The 19,444-nt window shown below is 44.3% G+C and overlaps 1 protein-coding gene across 1 annotated transcript in view; it reads left to right on the top strand.

The window, feature by feature from the left end:
• Nucleotides 1-15,077, top strand: part of fig4a (FIG4 phosphoinositide 5-phosphatase a) — a 78,944-nt gene extending 63,867 nt beyond the window's left edge. Inside the window, exon 23 of the mRNA XM_084081804.1 lies at nucleotides 13,911-15,077. Within this exon, the coding sequence (XP_083937930.1) occupies nucleotides 13,911-14,088 (178 nt within the window). The 3' untranslated portion in view covers nucleotides 14,089-15,077. The remainder of the gene's footprint in view (nucleotides 1-13,910) is intronic.
• Nucleotides 15,078-19,444: the final 4,367 nt, after the last annotated feature.

Here is a 19,444-nt window from a genome sequence, read left to right on the forward strand (position 1 = left end):
GTTCATGATGAACTCACATCCCAGTTCCTTGAGCTGTTCCTGATCCATCTCTTTCAGTGCTTCAGCGAACTCTCGTCTTGCTCCGACGAAGTTTGTACCTTGATCACTTCTTATCTGGCGTACTTTTCCACGAATAGCGATAAATGAACGCAGAGCGTTAATGAAGGCATCCGTGGTCAAGTCGTCGAGCGTTTCAATGTGAACAGCTCTGGAACACATGCAGGTAAGTAACAATCCGTAACGCTTTAGCTCTTTCCTTCCTTCCTTTACGTAGAAGGGTCCAAAACAGTCCATCCCGCAGTAAGTGAATGGAGGAGCTGTTTCCATTCGATCCTCCGGGAGATCTGCCATTCTTTGCTGTTCAGTGCATCTTCTGAACTTCCTGCACATAGTGCACTTGTAGATATGGGATGATACTGCCTTGCTGCAGCCTAGTATCCATATGCCATTGGATCGGAGTGCATTCATGGTCATCCCTCGTCCCTGATGGTGCACTCTCTCATGATAGTGCTTGACGAGTAACATAGACACATGACTGCTTTTTGGAAGGACCGCTGGATGCTTCACCTGCGGGTGTAGGGTGGCATGAGTTAAGCGGCCTCCAACTCTGAGGACACCTTGGTCGTCCAGGAATGGACTTAACCGGTGCAACTTATTGGCTCTGCCCTTGACTGGTGTCTCCTTGTGACTCTCGAGTAATTGTATTTCTTGCGAGAAGGTTGCTTCTTGAACCATCTTGATTATGGTCAGCTCCGCTTCTCTCCTTTCCTCTAAACCGGTGGCTTCACAGGACTTTGGCTTGAGACCTTTAATTTCTTTCACATGGCGCTGGAGTCTGGCGATAGCTTTCACCATTCTGGACCAGTCTGAGAACTTGTGTAAGCGATCTAGCAGCGACCTGACTTCCTTCGCCTGGGTGTCGAGAACCTGGGCCTTCTTAAGTTCAGGGTCGTCACTTTCAATCTCTCCCACCTTGACTTCTCCACTTGGTAACTCCTTCTGCCAGAGAAAGTGTGGGCCTGTGAACCAGTTAGAGGATACCAGTTGCTCTGCTGTGAGACCTCTTGAGGCGTGGTCGGCTGGATTCTCTTCCGAAGCCACATACCTCCATTGTGTAGACTCTGTGCTTTGCTTGATGCGTTCCACACGATTTGCTACAAATACGTGAAATCTTCTGGCTTCATTATTAATGTACCCAAGGACAACTCTTGAATCAGTCCAGAAGAATTCTTGTAGGCATTCTACTTCCAGTTCTTTATTGAGCATGTCACTGGTGCGGACAGCTACCACGGCTGCTGACAGCTCAAGTCTTGGTATGGTTGTGACCTTAGTAGGGGCAACTCTTGACTTTCCCATTACTAAGGAACAGTGAACTTCACTTGACGTACTCACTGCTCTGAGGTACGAGCACTCTCCATAGCCTGTCATACTGGCATCGGAGAAATGGTGGAGTTCGTAGTGTTGGACCTTGAAGCTTGATGGAACGTAGCATCTTGGAATCTTCACACCAGCCAGATTTTGCAGGTCTTGGAGCCAACATTCCCACAGAGGTCGTAACTCATCAGGCAAAGCGTCATCCCAACTGAGCTTGTCACGACACATCTGCTGCAAGATCTGCTTTCCCACCAAGATGAAGGGTGCCACGAATCCCAGAGGATCATATACTGAAGCGACCGTGGACAAGACTCCTCTTCGGGTAAGTGGATTCTCTTTGACGATCACTCTGAACTGGAACTCATCGGAAGACACGCACCACTGCACACCGAGCACTCTCTCCATGTGCACTTCACCCAGTGCCATGTCTTTGTCTCGGGCAGCTTCTGCACATTCTTCTTTTGGGATTGTGGCTAGGACTTCCTTGCTGTTAGAGATGAACTTATGCAGCCGGAGTTTGCCTGCGCTGCAAAGCTCTCTTGCTTCTTTCACCAGCTGGATTGCTTGGTCTTCAGATGCTACACTTGACAGACCGTCATCAACGTAGAAGTTCCGTTGGATGAACCTTATGGTGTCTTCGCTAAAGTTTCCTCGTCCTTCGGCGGCGATGTGCTTCAGTCCATAGTTTGCACAGCCAGGTGACGAAGCTGCACCAAACAAGTGGACTTTCATACGATAGATGGAAGGTTCGCCTTCAAGATTCCCATTGTCCCACCAAAGGAATCGTAGGTAATCTTGGTCTTCTGCCTTGACATGGAACTGGTGGAACATGCGTTCTATGTCACACATGATTGCCACGGGACCTCTTCGGAAGCGATACAGAACTCCCACTAAGGTGTTTGTCAGCTCCGGACCCGTTAGGAGATGGTCATTCAAGGATGTGCCTTGGTACTTGGCGGAGCAATCGAAGACAACGCGTATCTTCCCAGGCTTTTGTGGATGATACACCCCATGATGTGGGATATACCAAGCTGGAAATTTGTAGATGTCTTCCTCTGGGACCCTTTCTGCATCTCCACGGCTTATGGTCTCATCCATGAAGGTCTTGTAGTCTTTGTAGTACTGATCATTTCTTCTCATCTTCCTTTCTAGGCACTTGAGACGATGGATAGCACAGATCTTGTTATCAGGTAAGTTAGGCCTTTCTTTCTTGAATGGCAGCGGCATTTCGTAATGACCGTCGCTCTTTAACTTGATGCCCATTTCCATCTTCGACAGGAACCTTAGATCCTCTTGAGAGATGGGGCTGGCTTCTGACGCTCTTTCGACGAAGTCAGACTCCAGCATCTTGATAACATCTGCAGGTAACACAACTTCTTTGATCTGCGTTCTACAGACATAGTGCACCTCACTTGTGAGGTCTGAAGAGGACGGTAGACCTGGCATCACTTGCTTCACAATGACGTGGTTACTGATTCCAATTGCATCTCCATAGTTGAGACATGGGTTACCATATCCCACCACACTCCAGCCCAAGTCTGTTCTCTGAGCAAACGGCTGATGTTCCTCACCAGGCACCACTTGTCTTGGAACGAGGGCTTGAGCACAGTTGTAGCCAATTAACAGGCCGACATCACAGCTTTGCTGAGGAGCGATCTCATCTGCAATGTGTTCAAGATGAGGCCATGCCTTCGCTGTCTCTGGTGTGGGAATATGGTCTCTGTTTGCAGGTATAAACTCTCTTGAGTAAGTCACTGGCAGAGTGATTATCTTGTCTGAACAGAATCCTCTTACTTGTAGACCAGTCAGTTTCCGACAGGACACGACTGTGTTTCTTGAAGCCAGTGTCGAGAGCTTTAGCTGAACTGGTTCACTCTTTGTATTGAGAGCCTTTGCCGTCTCTTCGAGGATAAAGGTTGTGTCACTTTGTGTATCGAGGAGTGCATAAACCAGAACTTTACGATTTGGCTCACTTGTAGATGACACCCACACTGGAATTATCGTGGACGTATGAGTGTCCCCAGCATTCTGGACGATTCTATTGGACGTTGCCTCAGGTGCTGGTCTCTCAGCCTGCTCTTGTGGCTGATTATTCTTTCTTTCCTTGGACTTATCACTGTTCCTTGCTCCATTAGGCCTTGTTGACATCCTTTCTTCCTTGGAACGATCGTCGTGGAGGCAAGTTGGATGTCTTTTCTCACAGGTGTCGCAGGTGTTTCTATCTCCACAGTCCTTGGAGCGATGGCCAGACTTCAGACAGCCGAAACACAACTTCTTCTCTTGAACAAACTTGATTCGTTCTAAGATTGTCTTTTGCATAAACTTGCGACACTTTTGTAGACTGTGTCCTGCCTTCTCACAGAAGACACAGCTTGTGACGACGGCTTTCTCATCTGAGCTGGTTGCTAAGACCTTTGCTCCAGGACCTCTGCTCTTTGAACCCCTGTCCGGAATGCTTTCACTTGGCTTCAGAGCATGGAGAGATGTTATTGGGCTGCAAGCAATTTTGGCTTCACGTGTGAGGAACTTGACAAACTGACTGAAGCTCGGGAACATGTGAGTTTCTTCTTCTGCTTCTATGACTTTCCTATTCCACCTTGAAGTCAACCAGTCTGGAAGTTTAGAGAGTATTTTCTGGTTCTCGTTGCAATCATTAAGTATTTCAAGACCTCTGATCTGAGACATGGCAGCCTCACAGCTGCGCAGGAAAGTTCCACACTGCCTTTGGGGCTGATCTTGGGCCAAGCCTCAATCTTATCTCTGAAGGCCTTGGCAATGAGGAATGGATTGCCATATCGCTCATCTAGGATGTGCCATGCTGCATAATAGGCTGACTCTGTGCCTAGTAAGAAGTAGCTCTCTATGGCCTTCTTGGCAGACCCACCCACATACTTGCGTAGATAATATATCTTCTCTTCGGCTGGTATGTTCTTTCTGTCAACAAGCGTCTGAAAGGACACTTTCCAGTCGTTGAATCTGAGGGGGTCGCCATTGAACACTGTAGGTTCAGGTAGAGGAATGCGACTTGCACTGATAGATTCTGCAAACAATCTGACAAGAGCTGCGTTGCCGTCTTCAGCTCCGTCTTCTTGCCTTGTCTGTGATACAGCTTGTGGTGGAGAACGGTGCTGTTCTTGCATTGGGCGTGTTACAGTTTGTGGTAGAGAATGATGCTGCAACGGGCTAGTTTGAGGTTTGACTTCCTCTTCCTTCTTCACAGAGACACGTTGATGGAGAAGCTCATTTATTTCTTCATCTGAGCAGTCACCGCGGTTAGATGCTTGACCTGAACATTCGCTCTGCTCATATACTTGCTGTCGTGCCTTGGCAGCCTTTAGCTTCTTAACAGTTTCCAATCGATGTAACTCTCTGCGTTTGGCTTCTAGCACTCTTTGTCTTTCTGCACCTTCAGCCTCTTGTTTGGCTTTTAACTGGGCAGCTTCAGCTTCCTGTCTTGCTTTAAACTGTGCAGCTTCAGCTTCAAGTCTCTGAAGTTCTTCAATATGATGCTCTTGTTCTAGCAGGACTTCTAAGGTGGCTTGGTTAGCAGCAACCTCAGCAGCTGCACTTTTCCTGCTTACAGAGGAGCGTTTAGTGTGATGAGAGCTGATGCCTGTCTTGGTTGAGGCTACAGACGCTATCTCTTCGATGAATTGTTCAAGATCTGCACGAGTAAGGTCAAGTCTTTGACCTTTAGCCCTCCTTGTGTCTAGAAGGTCCATTGCATTCTTTACAATTTTCTTTGTTACTGTTTCACAGGTGTCGACTCTGCGACGTGTGTTATGGTCAGGAACATCAATGCGTTTCCAATCATCATAAACTTCATTTAGACTCCTAGAGGCACTGCACATTTTAGTGACGTGTCCATCCAGCAGGTCATCTGAGCACTGTCCACTCAGCGCTTGGTTGGCTTCTTTAGTGACATCCTTCCACTTCTCATAACACACACTGAAACGATGTGCAACTTTTCTTACTTGCTCATCATGCAGTTCTTGACCCTTTTCCGTCAACTTGCGGATTCTTTGGCCTAATTGTGGCTCTTCTGAGGAAGCGGGGTTGTCACCTATTGGGCCTTCAGTCGCTGGTGGCTGCACGGTTGTGCTGTGCTGCAGCAGCTCTTTATTTGCACACTCCTTGTCAAGTGCTTCTGCCTGCATGTCTGTGTGATGTACATCCACAGTAACTACACGCTGGCTGCCACTCTTAGACATCTTACTTGATTTGATGTTGTTGATCACTGCTCTCTTGTGCTGTCTTCTGGAGCAGTAAGTTCTCACTGTAATTCCCTCTAGGTAATGATCAGACAGCAACACGTTCTTTAATGCTACAGGTAGGATTTATTAATCCGGACCGTGAGAACTGTGAATGATAAGCATAAACAAAATACAGGAAATCACAGATCAAACAATAAACAATACTTGTCATAGTTTCTTTCATGTGCTTAAGTTCCAAATACTGTCAAAAACAAATAAACTACATACAAAACATTACCCTTAGCAAAACCAAATAAGACAAATTACAACATCAACAACAATAAACAGTAAACATTTAGTTAGCTCTTTAGCTTGGGTGAGTTAACATGGGTGAGTTAACATTACTTCACATAACATAACAACACAACACTAAAAACAAAGTAATTCCTTTTGGCATAAAACAACACACAAAAACAACAAACTGTACCTTATTGGCTGCATTACACATACATGAGGAAATTAAATAACTATGGCTCTTCTTCATTACAATGTCAACAGAAAACTGCGGAGAAATGGCATGTGTGTTACACCTTAAAACGCCCCCGTCTTTTTACCCCGTGTTTCGCGATAAAACGTCCCCGGAAACGGTGGATTAGGACAATTAGTTCCGCCTCATTCAAATTAGCAGCACTGAACACAGAGGCAGTTACAAGTGCCTTGATTTGACCAATGACTCCTCCTAGTGTTCTGCCTGCAGACTCAGAGAGGACTATGGAGCCATGAACAAAATTCATTAGATATCGTTGTTGTCGGGCAGAAACCTCTTATCTCCATATCATTATTTTTTGTTTTCTCATCTGCAAGCGAAACGCGAAGCGACACGCTTTGAACTTGTAGATCTGCTACTTTTGCTATTTTTGAATGTGAATCCTGAAAAGTAACAGTTTTGGATGAGGTTTCCACCCGACAGACGATATGCAAGTTCAGTATTTGAAAACTGCAGAATCAGGAGTCTACTTGTTGGGAGGGAGAAGTATTTTGTTGTTTTGTGTTTACTGTGTCTGTGTGTGTGTATGTGATTCTGCATTTGTCTGTGCCCTTGAGAGTATTTGATTTGGAATGGCGTAGTGTACAGTATATTGTTTGTACTGTGCTGTATGTATATTAAGTGTGTATCAGGGGACGTGTGCATACTTTTTTGATCATGCATACAGTAGGTTTGTGTGTGTGTGTGTGTGTGTGTGTGTGTGTGTGTGTGTGTGTGTGTGTGTGTGTGTGTGTGTGTGTGTGTGTGTGTGTGTGTGTGTGTGTGTGTGTGTGTGCGCGCGCGCGCGCACATGTGGGAGAGTGAATGACTTGTGTGTGTCTGTGTTGGAGAATGTACATGTTTTTGTACTGGATGTACATTGTGCTCTTAGACTTTGCTGCTAAGTGGAGCGCCTTACACAAATGTTATTGTGTATGTTATTGAATGTCCTGATGCAGGAAAGCACTGACTGTACTCTGGAGCCTGACGAAGCTCAAGAGGAGAGAGAGAGAGATGGGGGGGGGGGGGGGGGCACCGGATGGGGAAACAGAAGGTTATGTTTAGAGGCAGGGGGAAAGCAGGTGAAGTCCATGGAAAGTGGAGATGATCAGGTATAGAGGAAAAGGGGGGGAGTGTGGGAGAAAAAGATTGCTGGAGGAGTCAGAGGTGTAGTTTTCACAAATACTCTGCAAACCCAGTGTCCGAATGCAACACATTGAATATGATTGGGGATGTTCACTTATGAATCACAATTCTATTTAATTCTTTTGGGATTTTGTATCACCATGACATCAGAATCAATGCTTAGTCTAAATATTGAGGCGTTTCTTATTAGTTAGGACCAAAAGCTTGCTATAAAAAAAAATAATCATCTTTTTGCACAGCTTTGACTTTGTGGAGGCTGCCTTTTATGTTCATTTGGTTTCCTTTTAGCTCCAGCACCTCACCCAAGTTTGCTGGTAGATGAGCTGTGTTTATTTTTTTCCCCACTATTCTGACACTTTCAGACTTTGAGATACTGTAGTGTTGTAAAACAGAGGAATATTCCTTTAACCAGTGCAACATTCATTTTTAATCATGAAATAGTAAACTAAAAAGATTTTTGTGTCTAAATGGTTTGTTTGCGTTTGCCGATATGCTCAGAGTATTTGCAAATAGCATTTGACTCTGTACCACAGTTCAGTGTGAGAGGCAGTAGAAGTTTGAGCTACTTTTACTTTACTTGAGTATGTCCATTTTTTCAATACAAATGCCGTACTTTTTACTCGACTACAATTGTTTGACATCTTTAGTTACTAGTTACTTTGTAGATTTAGATTTAAAACATTTAACCCATTAAGACTGCATCTGTGTCACTTTAGATTTCTTTGGCTATTCAAAAATAGCAGATCTACAAGCTCATAGCGCGGCACTCGGTGCCGCGCTATGTGCTTGTCTATCTGCTATTTTAGAAAAAATATAGATTTTTTTTTTTTTTCTTTTTTTTAACTGTTAGAATTTAGAATTTTTAAGAATTGCCTCAGGTCTTAATGGGTTAATACAGGCCATTTTCTTGTAACAAGAGTATTTCTACATTGTGGTATTGCTACTTTTACTCAAGTAATAAATGGGCGCACTTGTTCCAACACTGTTGAGAGGTCGGTCTTAAGCACTACATGTTCCCTTCGTGAGCGACTCCCGCGGCTCCCAGGAAAACCTCCTCTCACAAAGCTCTCTCTCGGGGACTGCTGTCATGCATGGCTACAGGTGACCATGGTATAAATATGGATGCAGCCAGGCCCCAATCTGTCCTTGACTGTCAGCTCATCATGAAGATGCTACAACTGACTGTGTGGGTGTATGGGTGGGTGTGTGCAGTGGTGGAAAGTAACTAAGTACATTTACTTAAGTACTGTACTTGAGTACAATTTTGAGGTAATTGTACTTTACTTGAGTATTTCCAATTTCCAGTACTTTTACTTCTACTCCACTACATCTCAGAGGCAAAGTCAATTTTGAATTCCGGACTTTTACTTGTAGCGGAGTACTTCTACATTGCAGTAGTGAGTACTTTTTCCACCACTGTGTGTGTGTGGGTGTGGGTGGGTGGGTGGGTGGGTGGGTGTGTGTGTTCGCCACAGTGACCATGTGCGCACATTCACATGTGGATGAGCACATCATGCGTGGGTTTAGTTGGTGGCGGGCGGGGCTCAGACAACATTGAATGAAAACTGAGGTTTTCATCTCCTTCAATCTTTCTAGATTTCTATATTGTTCTGACTATGTTGAACTTGCCCCCGACTAATATCTATCTATATTGCAATTGGCTAATGGGAGGGCGGGCCGGCGGGCAGACCACTGCCACGTCACTCTGACTCAGACATAAGCATAAACTAACCCAATACGTCCGTATATAGGCAGGACCACGACCACGTCACTCTGACAAAACCACACTGGATGTTCAGAACCGCCGAACGGACCGAAATGTCGATATACAGTATGGGCATATATGGATCTCCAGTTGTCCAGAACCGCCGATCCAACCGATATGCCCATATATGGGCATTCCAGTACCATATGCAGCTACGCCCAAATATAGAGTGTGTTGTCTAACCTCAATGTGTCATTATGGCATCGGCCACAAAAAAATCAGTCGACTCCATATGGGCAAAAAAGGGGGCATGCCCATATATGGGCATATACTGATGACATCAGCGATCTCCATACATGGGCATAAAAGGGACAAGGACTGACCGATACAAAGATCCGGTTGTCCAGACTGAGCCACAGATCCGCTATGCCCATATATGGTCATGTGCAATTGTGCATACTGTATGGGACCGACCGACAAGGACTCGGGGACCCGCCGTCGAGTAATTCGGATATCCAGTTGCCCATATATTCGTAAGTAAGTGTGAGGGCCATGTTGCGGCCTGAACTATTACAAAAAAGAAAAAATCAAACTAACATTAAAACTAATAAAAACTAAACTAGACAAAAGCCTTTTCGAAAAATGTATAAATAAACTAAACTAGCAAACTCATTTTAGAAACTAATCAAAACTAAACTTAAATTGATGACCAAAAGTCAAAACAAAATACAATGAAAAAAAACGAATGAAAAATGCTAAACTATAACCTGCCAGCCAGCCATCCATCCATGTGTCTTCCTCATGGCAGGGCCACGGGTACAGCAGGTGTGCTGGTATTGCATAAGAGGTCTATTCTGGGCCAGCGTTACACCACCCAGAAGGTTTCTTCATCGCTACACAACGCTTACCTCATTTAGTCCTGTTTTTTAATTGAATTTCTTGTAACCTGTCACGCTCCATCCATCTTAACAGACAACAAAAACACCAGTTAGTGGGGTAGACGAGGTCTAGAGAGTGGCATCATTGTGTGTGTGTTCTTTGTGAACAGTATGTGTTAAGATGGCTGTGTGTATGTGCGTGTATCTTTGTTTGCCTGCAAATAAGTGTCTTTGTGTAAGCAAGTATGTGTACTTATGTGTGCTTGAGTTTGTGTGAGAGAATTTATGCGCATTTGTGTCTGTCAGTACAGTATATGTGTATATATGTTTTACTGTGTGTGTGTGTGTGTGTGTGTGTGTGTGTGTGTGTGTGGAAAAAGTCAGTATGTATGCCTGCGTTTGTATAGTGTGTGTTTATTATATACAGTATTGTGTGGTGGGGGGGTGTATGCAAGTCACTGTCTATAATGTGTATCCACCTGTTTCCTAGGCTTTTCACTGTGTTCCACTTCCTGTCTTTTGATCCAATGAAATCCAATGAAACCGGTCAGATGACTAATGATATCCAATGAAATCCGACAGGAAGTGGAAAACACACAGCCAAGAAACAGGTGGATACTGTATGCATGTTTGTGTATGGCACATGTACTTCACATGTGCCATACACAAACATGGATATAGTACTTGATGAACACCCAATTTATTAGTGCCACATGCTTGTCTGTGATTATGGTGTTGCCGATGTGCCATGCTTAACTTATGTATGCCACCTATTCCCCTTGGTTCCATTATTTAACCAATAGGGCATAGCAGTGGTGGCCAGGCCAGGCCTGACCAGGAGCCTTAAAATAAGTTATATAAATATCTGAAATCTCTATGGGAAAAATTAATGGGGGTTCTATCTGTGGCACCACAAAATGACTAAACATGCATTATCCCTTCACTAAACCTCACTCTCCCTACAACCATGCCCTCTCCCTTTTCTTAATCATTCTCCAAAGTAAGATATTAATAATTCACTTTCAGACAGAAAGAAAGGAAAGTAGGCTAGATATTTTTTCGAAGGTGAAATGCACATTTCAGACAGATAGACATTGAGGTCACATTTTGTCCAGGTAACGTGTAATAGTTAAGCTGTTGCTAGGGAGTAGTACATTCCCCACTCTGAAATTGAAATCAGAAGTGGGTCAGGTTGTGGTGGTCTCTCTCATGCAGTACGTATGTTTTTTCTTTAGCCCCGCTAACGGTGTGACTTTGGACACTTTGTTCCCAATATCTCAAGATCTACCATCGCCATGAAAATGTACAGTACTATGTGCACCTTCTTTCTCCTCAAGTATGAACGCTATTGTTTCCGTTGACCCCATGGATTTTCTTCGAGCACCACCTGTAGGCCAACATTTCCAATTTCGTACAGTATTTAAAATTGAATGAGCAGATTGCCGTGTAACTTGCTGCTGAGTGCATTCATACTCCCTGGAGCATGAGCACTGCTGATTTATGTGAACCCATGACCACCTTCTGTTGTGACCTTCCTCTATTCTGACCTTCTATTGTCACAAATGCGGATTACTATTAAACCTATCCCTCCAATGCTTCGGTTCTAAACAGGATGATTCAATACTTCTTGCAGTGTTAACAGTCTCTTATTTGTTGCTGTTTATAACAACTAGACCATACCCGGTCGACGCATCCGTGGGGGGATATGCGCACATGATCTGGCAACCCGGGAGGAAGTTCGTCCCATAGCTGGGCAGCCCCGTAACCATGGCAACATTCTTTGACACAAAAGCGCTAATAAGAAGCTGAGATTTGATGAAATTGAAAAACGGGCTTCACAGTTAAGTTCAGATGGTAATGGTCAATGGCTGTGTGCAAAATCAGAGCAATTGGTCCAGCCACTGAGGAGAACCGGGTAGCTTCACCTACTCACTCACTCACTCACTCACTCACCACTACAGACGGACAGAGGTTACTAGAATTATAGTAGGATGGCAGCTGAATTCTGGTAAATTCCTATGAAAAGTTGCGTCTGGACAGGACACACAGATCAAATGCAGATCAAACTGACCACTTAGGGTGCATTTGGGTGGTGTGGATGGAACATTGTTGTGCCCGTGTTGATCATTCATGGGAGGACACACAGTTCTGGGTCATTGCAAACACCGATCCGTCCCTGAGCTTCCAGTGTCTCAGCTGCTGCTGCTGACTAGCGTGTCTAGCTGATGGACTGGCTGACCCAATAAGCCCTTAGTGGATAATACACCACATCAGTGATGAAGCATGGGGACGGTCCCACTTCTGTGAAAATATTAGTGCTAATTCTGTAAAGGCGCCTATTTTCTCCCAGATCTCGTTTTTGCCATTAACACGTCCTTCAGTTGATTTCTCCAGGCTCCAGGCGTCTTGAATATGGTTTAGGGGATTAAAAACACCTTGCTTTCTTGTCCTCAAGACACATTTTTCACCGTTATGTTGTTGAATTGCGTCCTTAAGAAAAGGTTCCATGTCAAGAGCTTTTAAGTGGTCGTTCCCAGAGGGAGGTCTCTAGGTTTGGATGTCATCATAAATAAATTAAGAAATAATAAATATAGAAATACAAGACTCAATTATCAAATAAATGGCTAGATGAATTTGAAAATAAATATTCACAAAAATTGAAAAAATAAATAGTTTCATTTATTTGACAAATTATTTATTTATTCTTTTATAGTCATATTAAGTTGTTGCTTGTTGGGGGGGGGCTCAGTATGAGACTCAAAGAGTCTCCTACTGAGAAATTATTGGCTCAGGAATGTGACAAAAACTAAAAAATCTCTGTGATTTTTTTTTTATAAACTACTCCTTTTTTTTATAAAGATTCTTTTGGGGCTTTTTATGCCTTTTATTTAGAGAGGGATAGGGAAAGTAGGCTGACAGGAAATGAGGAGAGAGATTGGGGGTTGACACGCAGCAAACGTCGTCGGGAACGGGAGTCGATCCCGCGACACGCTGTCAGGCTGGCATTGCAGCCTAGGGTGCCTGAACCGTCACGCTACAGGGGCAGACCAGGGTGAACTACTCCTTTAAAACCCCTGCATGCTTGTACAGATTGAGGTCTAAAATGTGTGTGGAAACGTGGTATGTAGCTTCTACTTGGAATTGTCCTATTTGTGCAAAATGAACCCATTGTGCACTACAATGATTGATTGATTGAATATTTTATTAGACAGAAATGTAAAAACCGTGAAGCCCACGGGCCGGGTTGGCCCTGCAGACCCACGGTCAGACAGATACAGATGTGTGTGGTTTTTTGGTTCTCAGAAAGCGTTGGTCCGAACAAATTGTCATTCAGCACTGCAAACCCAGATGTCATACGGGACACACATGCCGAGTTTGAGACCCAACATTAGTTTGACTCCCCTGGTCTCTCGCAGGAGCCATTGCTGCATCTGTTTATTTCAACTTTATTTATTCTTCTTCTACGGTATACAGTATGTATCTAAAATGGGATTGTGATCTTGTACATATCTGACTATGTGGAGTTTTTAACACATCGGGTGCCAAACACGGTCTGAACCGTGTGTTTACATAGTGGCGGTTCCGAAGCTTCGGTGCCGAACACGGTCTGAACCGTGATTTCAGTCTTTTTGTTTTTTTCGTTTTTCTCCGCGCGGGCGGGTCTAGAGCAGCTCTGGGAGCACCCATTGTAATCCTGCGAAGGAAGTGCCAGATCACTCACCGGAAACAATTTTTTTTCCCCCATCCGCTTCCTGTCTATTTCCTACTTTGAAACGCCTATATCTCCGAATCTGTTTCCTGTGGGGAAAACCGGTCATGCGCGATGCGCGATCCCCCCCCGTTGTAACCCGCGAGGGGAATGTTATGGTTCCAGGCAGTAGCCAGGCTCATGGCAGAACATGAATCGATGCTTTTTTTTGCGTGGATTTGCTTGTAACGCACACGGAAACTTTACAACAGCAAAGTGCAGTCAATGGGGAGAATGCTGGCACCCACGGTAAGTTGTTATGAAAAAATGCTGGCACCCGATGTGTTAACAACCCTGCTTGCTTCTCCCTCGCTTTCCCTTTTTCTCCCGTCTATCTTAGAGAGCCGGTGTCCTGCTTCCAGGAGGACAGTATCTACGCGACCTCTCCTCCGCAGGTGGACAGAGACAGCCGCGAGGTGTTTGAGAGCCACGTGATGCTTGGCCTGGGCCAGGTGAGGGCGCTGTGCCGGGAGGACATGTTGATGTACAGGGAGTATATCAAGAACAGGTATATGTGAGACCAGCTACAGTACCAGTCGGCTCAAATGGACTTCCCTAGCCCACTGAGTGTCCACTACCATGCCAGACTGGACAGTCACGCTCTTGACCGCTCTCAAACTGAACTGAATGGCCAAATTGAACAGACTAGCATCCCTCCGTTTTGGCAGGACTTGGGAAGGTTGTTGACCCTAGGATTTACGTGTCCGTTCCCAAGGCTAACAGCTAAATGTTCCTGGATGGGTATTCAACAGTGTCTGACCGGTGGCTTCATGAAACTTTTTATTTAATTTTTCGTTATTTTGGTTTTATCTACTAAGACCATGACTATGATAGTGGTGCATGTAACCCAAACAAGCTGCACTGAATGAGCCACAACTTATTTTTTAGTATTTGTTTGAATCTGGCTCAGTCCAGCCTTCTTTGTATGTTTGCACAGACATATACATTACCTTCAAAGGCTATTTGTAACTGTGTTGCTTTTGTTTTTTAATTTCCCTGCAAATTTTAATCATTTTTCTTTTTAGAGAAGAATAGTTTTTTTTTTTAAACTATTATACATTTCTACCTTGATTTCATCAAACAAACATACATCATGAAGTGAGTATTTGTATTATACATGTGTTATCCTGTTCTACCATAATCTGTATGAATTAAAATGTTACAGCACTGTCATCTTTATATTTGGGGTTTTACTACCTTCATATAAGAGATTGGTTTATTTATTCCAAAAATGTTTATTCCGTAATACCAATGTTAGTCAGATCCTGCTGAAATTAACTGCACTGCCATTTTTTGTTTTTTGGGGGAAACATGAATGGCTCTGACATGACCAAAATCGCTTGTTTAAAATAGTAAACATTATATACAAGGCTAGGGTTTTACCAAATTTGTATCTGTTTAATTTTATCTCATATCAATGCCTTGCCGAAGAGTCATATGACTATTATTAATTTGTAAATTAAAAATGTATTTATTAAAGGCCATGCAGTAAAGTCTCTATAATGTACAGTATGTTGTTTGGCTGCTTCCTTCCAACTAGAAGATGCATAGATTAGTTTGTACATCTGTCACTTGTTTCCTCTTTGCTTTTCAGCTGATATTTCTAAGCTCTGTTCAGTCCTGCCATGGTGGCCTTAAATCCTTTGCAGGTGCAAAATTGCCCCTTCAACCAGGAACAACATTGTTCATTTCATGTAGAGATGGGAAGACGCCAAAACCAGTGCTCTGTTAGTAGGCTTTACAGTTCTCAACTATTCTATATTATCTTTGATTGTGACTCATTCTTTCCCGGATTCCTTTTCTTGACCCCTTTTCTTTGCATAGTAATTATCTTCGGTTCTTACAGTACCGCAATAGCATTCACTCACAAACCCACCACCCATCACACCCTATACAATACATGCATACAATACGTACACATACTTGGTCATAATCTAGAAAGCATTCCTTTTTCGCTTGCAAACAAAGACACACACACACACACACACACACACACACACACACACACACACACACACACACACACACACACACACACACACACACACACACACACACACACACACACACACACACACACACACACACACACACACACACACACACACACACACTGCACCAGGGCTGTTTCTCCATCCCTGCCTCGTGAGCCTGTGCACGGGGGAGAGAGGGAGGGATTAGACTGAGTGTGAGCGATGAAGAAAGGAGGAGGGAGACGATACTCAGAAGAGAGGGTGGCTTACATGATGGCTCACAGCATGTGATAGACAAGTTGAAGCAAAAAGCTTTTAGCTGTTACTAGAGGCTAATTTATGCTTTGGCAAAATAAGAAGGGGGAAAAAGGGTTGTGAGACGCCGCTCCCAATTTTGTTTGTCATGACCGAAGCATAAATGAGCCTCAAGCAGTTCTCGGGTCAAGAGGATGACTAACAGAAGATGGTTGGAAATGGAAAATGTTTAATTGTTCGGTCTTTCATATTTACGACCTTAACTAGAGCAATTTACAAAGTGCAAGATCAGATTAAATGGCATAAACCCTATAGTCAACAAATAACAGGATAAATGGTCACGTAAACAGACTGCAAAGAAAAAATCACACCCTGTGTGAAGGAAGCGGTGCCTTTGGGGCGGGGCGTAACTCATTTCAGTTCGTCCCTATTGGTGGTCTGAGTCCACTTACCAAATTTGTACTTGGTAGCATGCTGCAAACTGGAGTTATGGCTGTTTGTAGCCCAGCCAATGACAATACAGAGGGGGCGGGGCTTCAGCAATTAAAGCTTGTCCCTATTGGTGGTCAAAGTTCACGTGGTAAATGTGTATTTGGTAGCATGCTGCAAAGTGGACTTATGGCTGTTTAAAGCCCAGCCAATAGGAATACAGAGGGGGCGGGGCTTACTACATTTCAGTTCGTCCCTATTGGTGGTCTGAGTCCACGTACCAAATTTGTACTCAGTAGCATGCTGTGAACTGGAGTTATGGCTGTTTAAAGCCCAGCCAATGGGAAGACAGAGGGGGCGGGGCTTATGTAATTACAGTTGGTCCCTATTGGTGGTATTAGTTGGACTTGGTGGCATATGCTGCAAGCTGGAGTTATAGCTGTTTAAAGCCAGTGGCCTCCTGGTGGCGCTATAATAGGGCGGGGCGGGGCTTCAGCAATCAATGCTCGTCCCTATTGGTGGTCTAAGTCCACATACCAAATTTGGACTTGCTGGCATGCTGCGAGCTGGAGTTATAGCTGTGTAAAGCGCTGTTTAAAGGCAGTGGCCTCCTGGTGGCGCTATAATAGGGCGGGCGGGGCTTCAGCAATCAATGCTCGTCCCAATTGGTGGTGTAAGTCCACATACCAAATGTGGACTTGCTGGCATGCGAACTGCAGTTATAGCTGTGTAAAGTGCTGTTTAAAGCCAGTGGCCTCCTGGTGGCGCTATAATAGGGAGGGGCGGGGCTTCAGCAATCAATGCTCGTCCCAATTGGTGGTGTAAGTACACATACCAAATTTGGACTTGCTGGCATGCTGCGAACTGGAGTTATAGCTGTTTAAAGCCCGTGCTCAAACGGACATCCGGGCTCAAACGGACAAACGGACATACGGACGGACATAGTCAAGTGTAGTGGCCTCCTGGTGGCGCTATAATAGGGCGGGGCGGGGCTTCAGCAATCAATGCTCGTCCCAATTGGTGGTGTAAGTCCACATACCAAATTTGGACTTGCTGGCATGCTGCGAACTGGAGTTATAGCAACGGACATCCGGGCTCAAACGGACAAACGGACGGACATAGTCAGGTGTAGAGCGGCTGGCACCGCTAAAAACTATTGATACAAATTAACTAGGATACCAGGTAAATATCAAACATAGCATCTCTCTAAAACCATGCTGTAAATAACATTCTTAGCATTTGTTGTCAAGCAAACAGTCTCAAACAATGTCTACTGTATGTGCTGTACATCACACATGGCATGTGAACAAGTACCCAACATAAATCTGCATAGAATGACCTGTATATATATACTGTATGTATCTAAATAGGCAAGAAGTAGTGATACAAGAAAGGGGTGAGGTAGAGGTGAGTTAGCAGACTGACAGAAAATGGGGAGTGAGTCTGCAGTCCCGACTGGAGTCATTTCACAGTGTGGGAGCCAGGAGGGAGCAGAGTTCATTTCACTTGGAGTAATTGACCAGGGTTTTGTAGGAAAGGGAGGGACAGATGATCCTGTGACACTCTTCCACAGTATGGTAGTGGGTCAAGATCATGTGAGTGTTGACTGAACAACGATCCCAGGTGTGTCTGCAAAGCCATTATTGCCCCCATTTTCTAGCTCCCTTCTACTGTACGCAGACTACTCAGCTACTTGACTCAGCCATGTAATTGTCCTTGCGACAATTATGTACCCCATCCCTTTCCCCCTCTCTATCCCTCTCCTCACGCTTTGTCTGTCTCCGCCTGTCAAACCCATAAATCCTCTTGAACTTTCTTCCATTTTGCGCCTCCATAGTTCCAGCCTTCTTTTTCCAACATTACCTTGTTAATGATTCAGAACTCTCAGGCAGAGATAGCCCACTCTCCCCAGGTAATGGGTCTATGTGTGGGCTATTATAGATTGAAGGGTGACTCATGGGTGCCTATTGGCTCAGCCAGTTAGTGGACAGACCATATGCTCCCATGTGAGCACGAGGACCCAGGTTCGAATCAGAGTCTGATCTTCTTGCATGTCTCTCCTCTCTCTCTGCCTTTATATCCTGTCTCTCTACACTGACCTATCTGAAATTAAGCATGAATAATGCCAAAAATAAAGTAGCATGTTTGTAAATGTATATAGCGTATGTGTGTGAGCTCTTCACTCACCATCAGTGTGTTTGTACATGAACATGTTTGTACATGAACGTGTCCACCAAAGAAGGTGACTTGATGCCCACGATTGCAACATTGCTTGTGAGAAAGGTTGTTTTTCACGGTGTCCCTGTCTTCCCTGTTGTTTTTCATTTTGTTCCTAAAGGTAGGGGTCTCATTACAGCCATTATTTTTTTCCTCTGAAGAGCCATTGTGTGGATGAATGGAGTGGTGATTTAGACCGTGCTATTTTTGTGCAGTGTAATTTGCATACATCACAAAAACAAAAGTATTGAAAAACATCTCAGGCTAATTTAGACCTGGATCAAATGGTAGCTGTCGTAGTTCGTAGTAACACTTCACAATTTAATAGCTTGGCGCTTAAATTGGACCTCGCCTCTCTGAGAGCTTCTATATGTGTCTGTTTCTTATGTGACCCAGATACCTGATGAATCTCGTTTAGACCGAAACGTTGTAAATAAACTACTTTATTGCTGTAAGTGAAGACCGTGTACAGGATGTCCTGTCTTATGCACTGGTTGCCTGCTCCTACGCACCTGTCCCAGTAGGTGTGCTTTTTTCACAAAATTTCTCTATCTACAACAGCCTTTATGAGACGGTGTACTCCGTCCTCTCCTTGAGTACCTTTTCGCAAGAGATCAGCAAATATCGTCCACTGTTGCCTGGAAACCAACAATTGTTGTGATATGACCATGCTGCCGTGAATGTCTGCCTCTTTTGTTCACTCAATCACACACATAAGCACATGCATGCATGCAGTCAGACTACTGTGTACTGACAGCGAGTGGATTCTGTAACGCCTGTTAATTTAATTGATTTTTCAACATGTAATGGTACTTGCTACATTCTCTGCCTCTGAAGTTCTCCTGAGGTCATTGTGTCATGCCCTATAATCATGAAGGTCAGCTGGATGGTGCTGGCCTCTCTAGGTATGGGTTGGTCTCATTTAACACATCTCTTAAGACTCACATGTGATTTGGTACAGGCTTTGATTTTGGATTATTATGCTTATCACAGGAAACTA

The sequence above is a fragment of the Gymnoscopelus microlampas genome, assembly GCF_963454915.1.
Source record: "Gymnoscopelus microlampas genome assembly, chromosome: 16".
Taxonomy (NCBI): domain Eukaryota; kingdom Metazoa; phylum Chordata; class Actinopteri; order Myctophiformes; family Myctophidae; genus Gymnoscopelus; species Gymnoscopelus microlampas.